This window comes from Pundamilia nyererei, unplaced genomic scaffold, assembly GCF_000239375.1.
Source record: "Pundamilia nyererei isolate P.nyererei 1_Seehausen unplaced genomic scaffold, PunNye1.0 scaffold00006, whole genome shotgun sequence".
NCBI classification, from domain to species: domain Eukaryota; kingdom Metazoa; phylum Chordata; class Actinopteri; order Cichliformes; family Cichlidae; genus Pundamilia; species Pundamilia nyererei.
The window spans coordinates 2,103,353-2,119,314 of record NW_005187407.1 but is presented as its reverse complement, the minus strand read 5'-3'; the positions used below and the strand labels follow the sequence as shown (position 1 = coordinate 2,119,314).

Sequence of the window (15,962 nt, the reverse complement as noted above, 5' to 3'; positions counted from 1 at the left end):
AATACCTGTGCTCGTTTAGGTCCTGAATACAAATGCATACATACACACACGCTTTTAGACACACACACACACACACACACACACACACACACACACACACACACACACACACACACACACACACACACACACACACACCAAGAGCTGAGATTTATGTGTGATGTGATTAAGAGGTGCATTTGAAGAAAAGCTGTCCACTCAGAATATCACATTAAAGCTCAGCTAGACTCTCTGAAGAAGCTGCATCGATCGACACTGTAAGCTACTGAGGTCCATCCTAACCCAATACTGTAACTGCAGACCTACTGAGAAAAGAGAAACACACAGCTGGTCTGCATCAGATATTCAAAAGCATCAAATATGAGGTCAAGACCATATGATATTTTTGTTTTGCTTAAGGCATTTATACACTCATAAATTCTTGTTATGATACGTGATAGGCTGCATATTGTCTCCGCCAAATCCCGTCTTGGCCTTCATTTGTAACCTTTGTGAATTAATGGGAAGGAAACGTCAAATAAGAAAATGAATTAAAACATTTTAATTAAACAGACTGCAGATCGTTCAGTCCCATCTGTCCTGCGTTCAAAAAACCCCCTAAAAGGAACAAAAAGAAAATGTGGGTGGTTTAAGGAGGACAGTGTGTTTTCTATACTACAACCTCTCTTTTATTTTGATAGCTTGTGTGTGGAAGATTTCTGTGAGCTTCTATCGGTCAATGAAAAAAAGAAAAAACAACATACTGGGCTTTCTGTTAGGATGGTGGAAAGTACTCCAGATGCAGATTCTATGATACACTAAATAGACGTTTTCTTGTCCCCGGGCCTCAAATACAGGCTTCTGTCAGAAACCAGTGCCTTACACAGGGATACACACTGGGTGTCCTTCCGTATTGGTGGCTTGCAGCAATCTTCGATGCCAAGAGCTAGCGATGCTGTTTGAAAGAGCAACAAAGTCCACATAAGGAAGTTCTTTCTTCCATGTGCTGTGTGGTTACCCAGCAAAAGTATCATGGTCATGTTTGGGGAAAGATTTTCATTTCAAAACAAACAAGTCATGCATTGTGCTGCAAACACAGTTCACCTTTTAATATTTTACTCAGATGGCAAGGGCCTAAACCCCATCAGCTTATAGTTTAGGATGGTTTTGTCAAATAAGTCCTGTAAGCATCTGAATATGTGTTTACATGATGAAAAAGTGACGCTGCGGATCTTTTTCGTTTTTGCAAATCAGCAGCATGTGAATAACTTCTACCTTCTAAACCTGAATACATAATCCTGAGGTATTAGCATGAATAAAAGTCAAGAATATTTGTAAATTGTTTCATCATTTACTAATTATTTTATCATCTATTTCTCCTAAAATTGAGTCTTCATCTCAAATAAAAAAACCAACATGTCGCTGATCACCACAATTCCCTTTGCAACAACGGCGCACAATAAACTCACATCCCCACAAGAAAGCTACCCACCATTTAACCAGCTAATTACCTCACCGCACTATTTTCCTACTGCAGTTGTCTAATAAGCATTCATCCATGAAAATGCCTTGCACCACTTCTCCTTAATTAACATCCTCAAATAGCAAATAAATTGATGTTTGCAGACCAGTGCTTCCCGTACCGCTTTTTTCCCCTCCTTTCTTTTCTTTAGTCTTTGGCAGGAAGATGTGGTTATTCGCACAACCTTTTCCTGCAATTTTCTTTTTTGTGTCTTTTTTGGTTAGATTTCCAGTGTCGTCGCATCTATTTTGCATGTATTCAAGCATTAGCATTTATTGTCTATCAAGAGCGTAAAAGAATAAGTCCTTTTATTTCTAATGGCCGTATTTCAGTCATTAAATAATTGTGCTTTGCAGCTGCTTTCCTTTTGCCAAGTTTACAATCTGTCTTCCACCTCACTTTCATTGTTACACTGTGTCTCCACATGCCGTGCGACATATCACACCCCTTCTCCTCAATCAGTATCCTTAATTAAGATCTACTAAAATATAATTCCTCATTTACCAGACTTAACACACTTACTCTCTGATGTTTTTCCTAATTAGTACCCGTTTTCCATGCTTATCATATTCACTCATTTTCCCTCATTTGCATTCTTCCATCTATTCTCATTATCTTACTCTCACTTTCCTTATTTAGCGTTCCTCTGTTTCGCCATTTATCTCTCCCTGTTGCTGTTCCTCTCGGCTGCTAAACCTATCAGTTTTTAATCAGCATCCTCTAAGTATTAACATCCAGGCACAGGTTCTTCCCCCGTTCTGTTGCTCCATTAGTTTTTTTCCATTAACTGTTTATGACAGGGTTTACAATATTAACATCAAGAAGAATAATATTTCCCATCGACCCCCTCATCTTCCACCTTTTTTGCCCTCCTGCCTTCATTTTTCCACCACATCATTTAGAGTCCCATCACACCTATCCTTCATCAGCATCTTATGAACTCCCAAATAAATTAATGTCTGGGGACATAATTATTCTCCGTTTGCCATCTGTTTCATATTCCGTTCTTCTTCGTCTCATCTTCCCAAATTCTTTCCATTGCGTTGAATGCAGACATAAAACAGCTTGAACAGCTTGGAAAAACTGAGTTCGGTACTTTGAACTGAGCAACAGGATAAGTCAAAGACTCAGTCGTGTTTGACAGATGCTTTGAGAAGAGGACAACCAGAAACGTCAAACGTTCTTCAGTAATGTCATGGCACTGATTTTTCCTGACTCTGCGCCCTCCTATCAGCAAGCGTAGCTAATTGTGACCTAAATTTTGTGCGTCAGCCTGTGTGTGTGTGCGTGCACATATGTTTTTTTGTAAACCGGTGTCTTCAAATACAGTCAAGACGTGTTGACTTGTGAATAACATTTTCCAGAGTGAAGTTAATCCCCATTCCCTGGATACAAAAAAATACAAAGCCCAAAAGACCAACTCGTATAGAAGCAGTGGAAGAATTGAGAGGTACTGAACACAAAGCCAAGAGGATGATGTAAGAAAGATGATGAAAGAAAAATCACTTTTTCAACACTGCTACTGCAGATATTAATAACAAGTCCTCTAAAATCTCTATTTGAGCTTAAGCACTACAATGAAAAGCTTAGACACTTTTGGTGTTTATGATTTTACTATTGTGACCCTACATGAGCCTACATGACCCTATATGTGACCCTACACATATAGTTGGATCCAGCAAGAGCTCAGTCAGCTTAGCTTAGCTGCACAAAGGCAAAAAAAGGTCAAATAACTAGCAGCCAGTCCTCTGCCTCTCATTTACAGTCATTAACGTTTCAGTTTTTGTATAAATGTACATTATTGAGTTTTGCAGGTGCTGGTGGGCACGTGTTTCTGCCTTGGTCCTGGAGTTTTGTGTTGTTTTGAGGTTTTATATCCTTAGCTAATATGAGTTTTGGGGTCCCTGCTTGGTTGTCATTTGTTGCTTTATATTCATGGTTTTTAGCTTCAGAGTTTATTATTATTATTATATTTTTGTATTCTGATTCTTGTTTTGATTTGTCATTCTAGTGATGATTATGTTTCTGGGATTTTGAGCCTTAACTACCGTTCCTGCCTTTATTTGTTTTTCTTAATGTCTTTTGTTAGATTCTCTGCCTTCTCTTTCCTCTCTGATTTGTCAGTGTCATTATACATGGTTGCTCTCTATAGTCCGCATTTTTAATTATATAAAAATGTCAAGTTAATTACTTGATATTTGAAGTTATTTTCTCAAAATTTAGAGACCTAACCCTAAATTTTGACATATGGAAGGGCTTTTGGTTTTTGGGTTTTTTGTCCAGTGGCAGAAACGAGTTCCCATAGTTGCCCCTGAATAAGCTAAGCTTGTTTTAATCTTGTTGTTTATTTCCTGCTTCACTTTTCTCTTGTTGCTTTATTTGTGTTTTCTTCCTGCTTGTCTAACTGTTACCACCTGTATTGATTACATACACCCAAATCATCCCTTGGTGTATAAATAGCCCTGTCATCCCCATAATCTTTGCCACAGCATTTGACCTTTTACCTCACTTAGTCTATTGCGTGTTGTCTTTAGCCTTTGCAATCAAAAAAACTGAATCAGCCACAAGTGGCTCATGAGCTCTAGCATGATTTGCTTCTTTTAGCTCTGGTATGTGTATGAGTCATCCACGAAAGTCTTGAATTTATGAGTGGCTTAACATATGCTGGGACACAGTCACACACAAACCTACACTTTCTATTTTCCCATTCTCCCATCAGATCTTACGGCAGCAGCTTCAAGGTCATTCACATGAGAGCAGGAAGAAATTTATTTTATAGCTTGTAATCAACTGATAAATCTTTAGTTCTACATCAGAGTTGATTGGGGTCCATGTTAAAGAGAAGTGAGTTTTTTTTTCGCTACATACTTAGATTTCTTCCATGTTTTAGTGTCTACTTTTTTTTTTTTTTAGTATTTTTGTTACTATCCATTACCTGCTCTACTTTTCTCTTCCTCCCTGTCTGTCCTCACCTGTATTGATTAAATGCACCCAAAGCATCCCTTAGTGTATAAATAGTCCTATCCTTCCCCTTAGTATTTGTCACAACATTTATGTTCTCCTCTATCTCAGTTGTTTTTTCTTCCTTCCTTGAATTGTGTTGATTTTTGGATTATTTATCAGTTATTAAAGCTCACCATAAATTCCATAAATTATATGTATTTTATATACTGTGACAGTTTTTTTTTTTTTTGGGGGGGGGGCGTCTAGCTGTTTCCTATTTTTTATGCTAATGCAAGCTAACAGTGAACTCACACCACCTTCATATTTATCATCAATCTTTAATATGCGGCAGCATGACTCTGTTCTTGGATTCCCTGCCTTGCCATGTGTATACTTTCAGGGAAACCACTACTAGCAATCAGTTGATTTGGCTGATTTACTGGGTTTTGCAGACTGAGTTTTGGCTCCTGGCCTGCCTGAATCAGTGTTCAATTATTCCTGAAATTTCAAACAATCTTTGCTGCCATGGTCTAGAGTGTACCTCTCTCTCATTCTTTGTGTATCTTGTAGTCTCCCCTGTTTGTTCTCTCTCTTTGTCTTGGCATGGCTCAGCATCCTGTTCACACTTCTTTCCTCAGTTGCACCTGTGATCCACTCTCCTATGAAGCCCTTCAGCCCATATGACTGACTCTATGCTCCAGTCCCTGCCAGAGTTTTTCCAACCTGGTAGCAACACATGTCTAGTTTTGTATTCTCTTGATCTTGTTTGAAACCATGTTTAACTGTATGCCCCCTGTGTCTCAGGTTCACTGCCAGTTTGCCTTAGTCTCCTCAGTCTGCCACAACGTGTCAGTCTGCCACTTTTCAGTGAAGCCAACTCAACAGATCGTTGCCACCTTCAAGAAACTCCAGCCTGGGTCTCAACCATTCACAATTGGTCTTTAATAAAACAAGTTTGTGCATGGTTATCTGAATGGCGCAATTTCTGTCTTAGTGGTCCAAAAAAAAAAAAAAAAGAATGACACTTTGACAGGGTTTTCCTGGAATTTGAATCTTCAAATTGAATCTCCAGAGAAGTTTAGTGGAAAGACATGTGTGATATGATAGTCAATGTAGTGGGAGAATATGCTCATATACTCTTATACCTATTTTAGTTGTAAACCCAAATTTATGTATATGTGAGTGATTAGCAAAACATAAACACAACAGTTACCACCTTTTCATATCTGTGTGCTTTACTGAAGCTTCTTTGTAATGTTTGTGACCTGCTTTCCAACAATGCTAACTCTGCTAATATCATTATTTTTAATGAGGTGCTCACTTAAAAAGACAGTTGCACAACCGAAGCTTTGCAGCACACTAACGTTTCCCATAATTACACGTAGATCCATCATCTCAGCAGAGTAATTGTTGCTTTATTGCTGCGTGAAAGAGGCCTGCGCGATCATTTAAGCAGAGACGTGTACCTGCTACTGATTCCTCCTGCATTCAATATTACAGGATGGTTAAGACCTCTCTTTAAAAAGAGTTCAGTTCCTGGCATTCAACCATGTGCCACTTTGCCAAACTGTCTCCATCAAAGGCTATTGTACCGGTCTGAAAAGGCGGAGTGCCAAATAATCGGTCAGATACTTTCAGTATTTATGCAGCCTGTCTGTGAGTCAAAGGCACACACTGTGTAATAGTTGTAATGGCTGTAATATATTAAAAATGCACATGCAGGCACATGCACATACACCACAGTGTGTTATTGACTTTCATTGATCCTAAGCGCTTTCATTCTTCGTCATTTGGCTGTAAATCCCAGTCAGTCTTTTAGTTATAATGCAGGACGGAAGAGGTCGACCTCCAGTCCCCCATTATTATACAACCTAAACCTTGCTCTCAACAGAATGAGCACACATGAACACACACACACACACATACACAAATGCGTGGGTCCATAATTTACTGCAACACAAGGCCAAATCCTGGAGAAGCTTTTATAACTTGCCAATAATCATAATGTCATGTTGATGGACCAGGTCAATATCCTTGTGCATTTTCTGTCTGTCTATTTGTCTGTGGCTCTCTTTCTCTCTCCCTCTGCTCTTCTTCTAGCTTCTACTTCAGGTTTGTCACTTTCTCATTTTCACTTGGTTTAAAAAATTTAAACCACTGGCTAATAAGGTCTAGCATCATTTGGTTTCTTTAGCTCTGGTATGTATATGAGTCATCCATGGAAGTCTTGATGAATGTGTCGCTAACGTATGCTGGGGCACAGCCACACACAAACATGCATATAATTAGACTTTCTATTTCCCATTCTTCCCTCAGATTTTATCAGCAGTAGCTCCAAGGTCACTGACATGACAGCGAGGAAGGATGTATATAGTAGCTTGTAATCAACTGATAAAAGTTTGATTCTAAATCAGAGTTAATCCGGGTCCACGTTAAAGATAAGTCAGATTTTTCTTTTACTTACATGTGTCAGTCTTGAGCAGGCTGTTTGTGCTTCTGAAGTATTGAGGGTTTTCGATCACTGGGATCTTGGTCATGCCGATGATTACTGCGTCAGGGCCCATCTCCGATGACGAAGGAGTGTTGCTGCCATTGGAGACGTGGTGAAGAGGAGAGGCAGAGTCATCGTCATTGCTGATCACTGAAGATGGTCCTAAGTAGGAGAGAAATGGGGATAAGCGGTGTTTGAAAAGCATTTCAGCTATGTGATCAGTATGAGGACGCAAGAGGAGTAATTAAAGCTGTTACTGGCAGGCAGCGAGGAGATAAAATCCCACAGACCCCCAAACCTTCCTAACATTAGAACTCTAGCAAGCTCTCTTTTTCTGTTTTTCATACAGCTATTTCTTGGTGGACAAGCAACATGAGTGCCTTCAAGAAAAGATTGCCTCAAAGTGTGCACTATTATCCCCATTTGAACCATTATCAAGTCTCAGCCCTTACTTTAGGCAAAGCTGTATTTTTCCTTGTGTCTGACTATTCTGGCTGCTCAGAACAACAGTAAAGAAGCTTGTGTTTACACGACACATCATTGCAGCTCCTTTGTTTCATGCGTAGCTCTGTCCGTCATTACAGCATTATTCACAACTGTAGTTCAAGCTGACTTCAGCACAAATTAAACAGTAGCTGCACTGATATGAACACAAGGCTCCAGAAACAAAGTGAATCAGAATCAACACTTCTAACCAACAAGTGCTGACCTGTGTTAGATGGTCGCCTTACTGCATATGTAAACTTTGTACATTTCTTTTTAATGTGAAAAAAATGCATTTTTAAAATTATATTTCATGTCTCACTGACACCCAAAACAAGCACCCGACCACAGTAAGTTGTATTCTTAAATGCAGGGGTTATTTCCAGTCCGAGTCTCCACTGATTTTGAATTTCATACAGCTTTTTTTCTGAAACAGAGCTCCTCAGGGGGGGAAAAAAGCCTGTTTACTACATCTCCTGCTAGGACACTGATGCAAGTCAGGAGTAACTTGCCACGCCCAACAGTATTTATCCAGGTAAAAAGAGGGTGGAGGTACAAATGGCAGACCACATGACTCCCCTCTGTCAGTAACAGATGTTTTAATCCTAATGTGCAACAGAGCTCTATGAGGTTAATTGACAAGAGCAAAGATACTAGGAAATATGAGGGGCAGAAGTAGCAGCTCCTTTAGTAACTTGGGTCATTTTGACTGGATGAAAACAAATTTGCAAATTTCTGCATGAAGAAAATGAGTGACTAAGCCGGTAAGTGCCCCATTAAGGGGGCCAAAATGGGAGAATACCATTAGGTACTTTATCAGCAGTAGCTGTTTTCTTTTTGTCAGTTTGAAAGCTTTTTTAGGTACGCTTCTGCAGCATTTAATGATGAAGTCAAGAAAAGAAGGCTAATATGAAGTGTATTCCTCCAGAGCAGGAAGGTAACAGAGGGAATTCATGTATGCAATAAAAAGCAGCAATCTAGGAGCTTGGTGGAAAAAAACAAAGCGACACAAAAAGTGGAAAATGCAGACGCAGAGATGGCACTATTATCTCGTTAAAATAAAAGTCTCAGGAGAATACGCTTCCTCTTTCACACTACTCAAATTTCTGAAAAGCACAAGATGCAGCATTAACATGAATTAACGGAAAACAAAGCAGAGGTGGGGTAGCGTGAGTCAGACACGGAGCCCATCCCTTTCACAGCAAAAGGGTTTGTTTTGGCAGCAGAATGGAGGCGTTATTAGTTTCTAATTAGGCCCGTGAAAATAGTCCAGGAGGTTTGTCTGTGACAGTAAACCCTCATCACATTTCTGCTAATTTTCTGTACCCATACTGAGTGCCAAAGCAAACAAACCTCTTTTTATTTTTCTTCTCACATAGACTGTAGCAGTAAATAGCAGCTGCATTTGCAAGAGCCTACAGGTACAGACTGATATTCACTCTGGGTTTCTTTTTCGCCTCACCTTTGACTCCTGCATATGCACCCTTATCTCTCACTGGAGTGTTTAATACTTACAATCAATATGTCTGCATACATCCATGCACTAGAAATGTAGTGGCCACTTTATTAAGCACAACTGTGAAATCTAATTCAATCCTACACAATAATAATTGTTTTTACAATCAACACAGAAAACTGGCTATTACAGTACAGCTCACACCTTTAACATACAGTACATTTAAATCTCATACGCTTTCAATTCCATCTAAAATACCTAAAAATGTATTGTGAAAGTCGAATTTAGGACAAAATTATGACAAGCAATTTAGTTGTAATTCAACTAAACAGGAGCATCACCTCAAGTCTTTATGCTGTGCTAATATTTGCTCTGAAGTTTATCTGACGACTCTGCGATTCTAGCAGAGTTACCAAATTCGCCCCTTTGTACCGCTATTGTTCTACTCCAGCCCAGCCAGCGGTGAAAACAGTCTCCACATTTTTTGTGCTAAAACAACGGTAATTTGGTAAGAAAACATCTGATGTGTCTAAGGCAGAGCGCCATAGCCTCTTTGTAGTTCAGTTTTTTTGGCACAAATCTCATACAGTACCAAAACTGCTTTCTAAGCAATTTCTTCTTTATGGCCAGTATAGAAGAATCATGTATAGCAACCAGTAAAATACATACAAGATCATATAATTATATATCCACTCAACAGCTACTTTATTGATACACTTCTTGTTAATGCAATGATCTAATCAGACAATCACATGGAGCAACTCAACCCATTCAGGCATGCAGACATGGTCATGGTTGTTGGTACCAGATGGGCTAGGCTGAGTACTTAAGAAATAGATCTTCTGAGATGTTTCCACACAACCATCTTTCGTGTTTACGGAGAATTGTCTTAAAAAGAGAAAATATGCAGTAATTAGATCTCTGGGTGAAAATGCCCCGTTGATGCCAGAGGTCAGAGAAGAATGGCCAGACTGCTTCAAGCTGATAACAAGGCAACAGTAACTTAAATAACTGCAATAACAGCAGACTGTTACAGAGTTATGTAGAAGAGCATCTCTGAAGGCACAGTATATCTGTCCCTGAAGCAAATCTGTAAGAGCACACAGTGCCATTTCGGTCAGCCGATGATCTTAAAGGGTCTAAATATCTGCTGCAAAAAACGATCTACCAACCTAGCATATTTTTAAGTCTACCCGAGTTTTGTTACCGACCATGTCCACGACCACAGTGTACCCATCTTCTACAGGTTGCTTCCAGCAGGATAACACACCGTGTCACAAAGCTCAAATCATCTAAAACTGGTTTCTTGAACATGACAGCGAGTTCCCTGTACTCAAATGGCCTCCACAGTCACCAGATCTTAATCCAATAGAGCACCTTAGGGATGTGGTGTAATGGGAGAGTCTCATCATGGAAGTGCAGCTGACAAATCTGCAGCAATTGTGTGATGCTATCATGTCAATATGGACCAAAATCTCTGAGGAATGTTTCCAGCACCTTGCTGAATCTGTGCCATGAACAATTAAAGCAGCTCTAAAGGCAAAAAGGGGTCCAGCTCAATACTACAGTCTACCTAACACAGTGGCCAGTGAGTGCACATACGTTTAGGACCAGCTTGTCTTTCTCAGTGTTTACAATGTATAATTATAAAAGAAAAGTGCTGCTTAAATCACTGAAACAATGACTTCCTGTTATGTCAGCAGCAATTCCACTGAGAGCACTTTACTGCAGTTCATTCCAGCTTCAAGAGCGTTCTGCTTTTTGTTTTGGGTAGTTGATTCTTCTGGGATAGTGCCAAAAGTTTTTGCAAATCTTAAATACTGTGGAGCCAATCATGAGCTGAAATAACTTAAAGTTGCAAAATTTGCCCCAGTGGTGACATTTTTCACATTTTAAATGGCTGCATGGAAACAACCCCCACACCCTTTTTCATTCCTTTAATGTCTTCTTCTTCTTTTTTTTTTATTAACCACGCTCAGTTAATTGCAGACACTATCATCTTAGCATATAACAAAGGTGGTTAAGAGGCAATGATGCAAATGATTCTAATCACTCAGGTACATGAAGCGGATAGTAAATTAGTGCTTTTTAGTGCATTGTACTGAAAATGCAGAAATAAAGGCTGGTGAGAGATCAGAGTCATGCTTCTAGCTGTGCAATATCATCTTATGCATGCCTTTTCGCTGAATAACAGGTGAGAACAATACGGACTGTGTATGCATAAGACTGCCTTAAGCAGGATAATTGGACGCTTCCATGCAGTCTCGGTCTTTCATCAGTTCGTCAACCTTGTGTCAGTAGAAGGAAAATAACCCTACAGACAAGTCAGAGCATGGGTTTCATCATAGACGTGGTAGGATTACAGGTACATGCGCACATGCACACGTACACACACAGGTAATTCTTCTCTAGGCCTCTTTGAGACATGAGCACAAGCCTGAAAACATCGTATTAAGAGTTGAGATTGATTTCCCACGAGCACAAAACACAGTAGATGTTTTCCCCTCTCATGTGGTCGGCTCTGCTGCATTACAATACTGGTTGACATCGCTCATTTCCTCTGTCCCTGGACGCGTATCAGGCTCTAGTGCTGTTGACAGGGCTAGATTGAGAGGAAGAAGCTGAGAGAGTTTGTTTGTGTGTGTGTGTGTGTGAGTCTTAACCAGCGTATGTGTGTGTTGGTGACTCGTGAAGAATGAAAAGGCCTTGAGAGAGAAAAAGAATGAGAGCAAGAGCACAATAGTTTGTTTTTCTGTGTGTGGAGAGTTTATATGTGCTGTAAATGTGTGTGTCTTGGCTGCGATGTCTGACAGCATCTTTTTTTGTCAAGATCCAGACTTGTAAGCTAATGTGTCACTTTCAGTAAGCAGACCTCAAAGAGTGATTGGGGGACAGTGAAAATGGTGAAAATGGATGCTGTGCATTATTTGGAGTGTATTAAGAAGTATTACTGAACACTGTGTGCTCGGATTAAATGGTTTTTCTTTTGCACAAATCAGTGCTGCCGTGCAAAATATCTTCAAAGGTCAACTAATTCTGCTTTTAATTTAATTTTATTGTTATCAGCAGAAGGGTACACTGAATTCTTTTTAAATATTTTTTATTTTGAAAATTTATTTAAAGGGTTTCTAATCTAAGTTGTGCAAAACAGGTATGATGTTAACCAATTAAGATTAATTTTAATTTAATTTAATTCTGCATTACTGAAAACTAACCAGAACACTCAAAGGGCAATAAAACTATCAGAAAACAGAGTCAAAACTCTCAAAACATTAACTCTGAATCTACTTTTAAAAGGAATCGTGTACTGTACACTTAACTATCATTCAGTGTGAAACAATGCAGCATTTGACCTTGATTGTCAAGTTACCTATCTAACTAGACAGTGAATAGTATATTAAATACCACACTGAGTTTAAATGCGCAGATCCAGACAACACCATTACCCTTCTAACAATGATACCTTATAGTTTTTCTTTATTCAGGTAAAAGTCACTTTGAGATTAAATTCCTTTTCCAAGAGCGACCTGGCCAAGAGGGTAGCAGATGTTACAACGAATACAAGACATAACAATATAACAAGTAAGGAAACAAATACAGTACTCTGTACAGACGACTTAACACAAACATGCTATTTTAAGCTTTTCCCACACTCCTTTAGAGTGGACTTAAATTTCACCATTCCCATTTCTGACAGTTATTCCAGGATATACTCTACAGCAACTAACAAGCTAGTTTGCTAGTTAGCTAAAAAATATTGGCTAACTAGCAAACTAGCACTCTGCTTAATGACTGAAGACTGGGTTGTTGGTCTCCTACCTTAAAGGCTACCGTGACAAGATTCACTATATGGACAAAAGTACCAGACCACCCACTTTGTATAACTACAGGAGCTGCTTAGCTACAGAAACCCATTCCATGAAGCTCCAATTTATATGTTAGCTTAATGCCAGAGGAACTTTGAAACTCCATAACTGCACAAACTTGAGGGAACTTAATAGTCTTTTTTTTTTAAGAGACTGTAATTCAGCACCTTTTTGAAATGTCTCAATATGTGACTGATTTACTGATTTGGAAAAAATTTCTGGCAACCTGAAAATTACAAAAAATGATAGCTTCAGTAACATGTATCTAGCTTCAAAAACACTGCATTAACAACTTTCAGCTGTTCATTTTATTTTCCAAGTGATCACCACAGTGGATGGATCTGCATATTTGGTTTGGCACACGTTTTTACACCAGATGCCCATCCTGACTCAAAGAGGTTGGGAAAGTGTTTTCTTCTGGCAGTAAACCATGGCAGGGTAGCGTAGCACCTCGGGTGACCCCAAGCCTGGATGAATGGGAGGCTTGCAATGGTAAAGGAATCTGGTGTAAAAATCTGTGCTAAATCAAATATGCAGATCCATCTGCTTTTAAAAATACATGCCACAGAAGCAAGAATTTTATTATTTAGCCCTGTAAAGCCTAAACCGGGAACCGTGAAATAATTGCAAGAAAATTGTAATCTCTTGAAGATTAATTAAATATTCATTTCATTTATATAAATTATACGTTTTGCTACATCTGGCATTTTTCTCCATATTTATTGCTTATAAATACATTGTGCAAATTATTTAGGTGTTTCAGACCAAAGAAATCAAACTCAATGTATCCAATACATTATACTGGGCATTAAGGGGTTAACCCCACGGGAATATGTAACTAAGTGAAAAAGACCATTGCCAGGAATTCTGTTAACAAAAGCAACAAAAGCAGATGCAATTTGAGATGTTTTAGATCACATCATTTTGATATTTTGAATTTTCTCAACTTTGAATTTATTAATTAATTTATTTTAAGTAGCTGAGTTGCTGTGGTTACCAAACCTAGAAGAGGATGGATAGATGTATGGATGGAATTACAATCAAAACGTATTTAATAACACCTGAATTCAAAGATTGCGTCTACAGAGGGAACCAGTTTTTGAGGTTGAGAAACATAGAGTATTGCACATGTAAGTGGAAATCCAAGTATCTAATTTACCATCACAATATAATGCCCACAGTAACTATAATCCAGCGATCCCGTGAAATTACAAGACAATAATCTAAAATGTATCAGAGTATCTGTGTCAGTGGAGCAGAAAAATATCCCTCTAATGACACAAAAGCAGGAATTATTTATTTACTGCATACTGTCCATCTTGTTTTGCGTATTATCATGAATATTAGTTTTTAATGCTATGTCCATTTAGTTAATTAGCTCTCCGATTAGCTTTCCCCCTTCTGGCCGCCAATTTCCTCTTGCAAAATTCTTCTTCTTCACTGCAAGTTAATTACATTTCTCCGATAAGTGCATTGATAATTTTATCACCCAGGAGAGATATAACATTTGTGTGTTATAGAGATTTTAGACCCTAATTTTAGGGACATTGTTCTGGTAAATGTAGTGCACTGTATGTAGCCGCACCTCTTCAGTGCTAATGTACTTATGCATTCAAAGGAAGAGCAAGTACCAAAGCGTACAATATGAGCGAACTCTTCAGAACAAGGTAACATTAATAGATCTGTTTTCATTAAAAACTCCAAGGACACAGCTGCAAAATGAAATCTTTGATTTCCATTTGAAGCTCGAGACATATAGTAGATTGTCGCTATTCATTACAGAAGAAAATTCTATTTATTTCATTAAATGAAGGCAGGTGCTACTATTTTCTTCTTTTTCCTCTCAAACCGAGTCTGCAATTGTAGCAGCATTATTAAATGTAGAGCAGCCATTTCATCACAGCAGTGAGTCCAAACCACAGGCTGTCAAAAACTGAATAAATAAAGAGCTTTCAATTATGTCCCTTCTGAAAAATTCTCATATTCAAGAAATGAAACTGTTAGTTTGGGGCTTTTTGAATTGTATAATTACCTTTAGTGTTTACTGCTCTGACGTTATCTCAGCATAACAAAAAGGACAATAACAGGACGCACACACACAGGTGCAGGTTTCCGTCTGTCAGTGTGTGTATGTGTTTGTGCTGGGGAGGGGCTGTAGATCATTAACAGAGAGAAAGGTCCCAGGGTCAGATCGTTATAAAAACCGTTAAGCTGAGGGCCAGCAGTAGCCTGTGTGTGAGACAAGGAGAGAGGGAGCGTCCACTGGGAGTGACTGGGTAAAAAGGGGAATAAAAAGATGTAGAGATGTGAGGCGGAGGAAGAGAGAGGGAGAGATGGACATCAGAGGTGAAGGTATAAGTGGGGTCAGGTCAAGACCCAACAGTGTTAATGGACATGGAACTGGTGTTTAAACCGATGGAGACCCGATCTACTTGTAGTGTGTTGGGGGAAAACCTGGGTTAACAGTCAATAAATTACAATACCTTGCTTTCAAAGCTGAGGTCACAACTGAGAGGTGGATGGCAGGGTGCATTAAAGCTGCGGGTCGCTGTATGTCACTGTTTTCCAGTCTTCGCAGCAACACAGTAAAGTCTGTGTCTTGTTAGTGTTTAGGTTATTGAGAAGCCAGTGAAATGAGTGTGGTTAAGTTCAAGATAACTGACAAAAGTCTTGGTTTTGGTAGCAACTCGAGTCTCATTGTAGGGAGTCGTATTGGCTGTGACTCGAAGTGTTACAATTGTTAAACTAACTGCAAGAATTGCCTGGATCTGGGTATGCAGCAACAACAACAGAAAGAAAAAAGAAAGAATCACACGATCAGACAAGCAGCAATCAAGTCGCCAGTTTTCTTACGTTATCTCACCCATGAAAAACTAACAGCAGAACAAAACTAGCGCTAGTGCTATACTGTGGGTATATGTTGAAGAACTCCAAATTCAATCTGTGAACGGTCATATGTGTTAAGCTTCCCAACAATTCTAGACGATATATTTCAGTATCTGCCTTTGCCTTCTTTTGGAAATGATTTTAGGCATAACAGAATATTTTTTGTTTGGTGATCAGAGCTGTCGCCTCGCAGCAAAAAGGTCCTGACTTCAAATTTACTGTCCAAAGAGAAACTGGCCACCAGTGTGATGTCAGTTTGAATTTCTGTCTGTGTCACAGCTCAGTTATGGACTGGCGACCTGTTCAGGGCGTGCTCTGGTTCTCACCCTGTGACAG

General features: G+C 39.1%; 1 protein-coding gene across 1 annotated transcript in view; it reads right to left on the bottom strand.

Annotated features, from left to right (window-relative positions):
* ntrk2a (neurotrophic tyrosine kinase, receptor, type 2a) overlaps positions 1 to 15,962 on the bottom strand; it is a 100,397-nt gene that overhangs the window by 23,436 nt on the left and 60,999 nt on the right. The window contains exon 14 of the mRNA XM_005722044.1: positions 6,909 to 7,097. Coding sequence (XP_005722101.1) covers positions 6,909 to 7,097 — 189 coding nt within the window. The remainder of the gene's footprint in view (positions 1 to 6,908; positions 7,098 to 15,962) is intronic.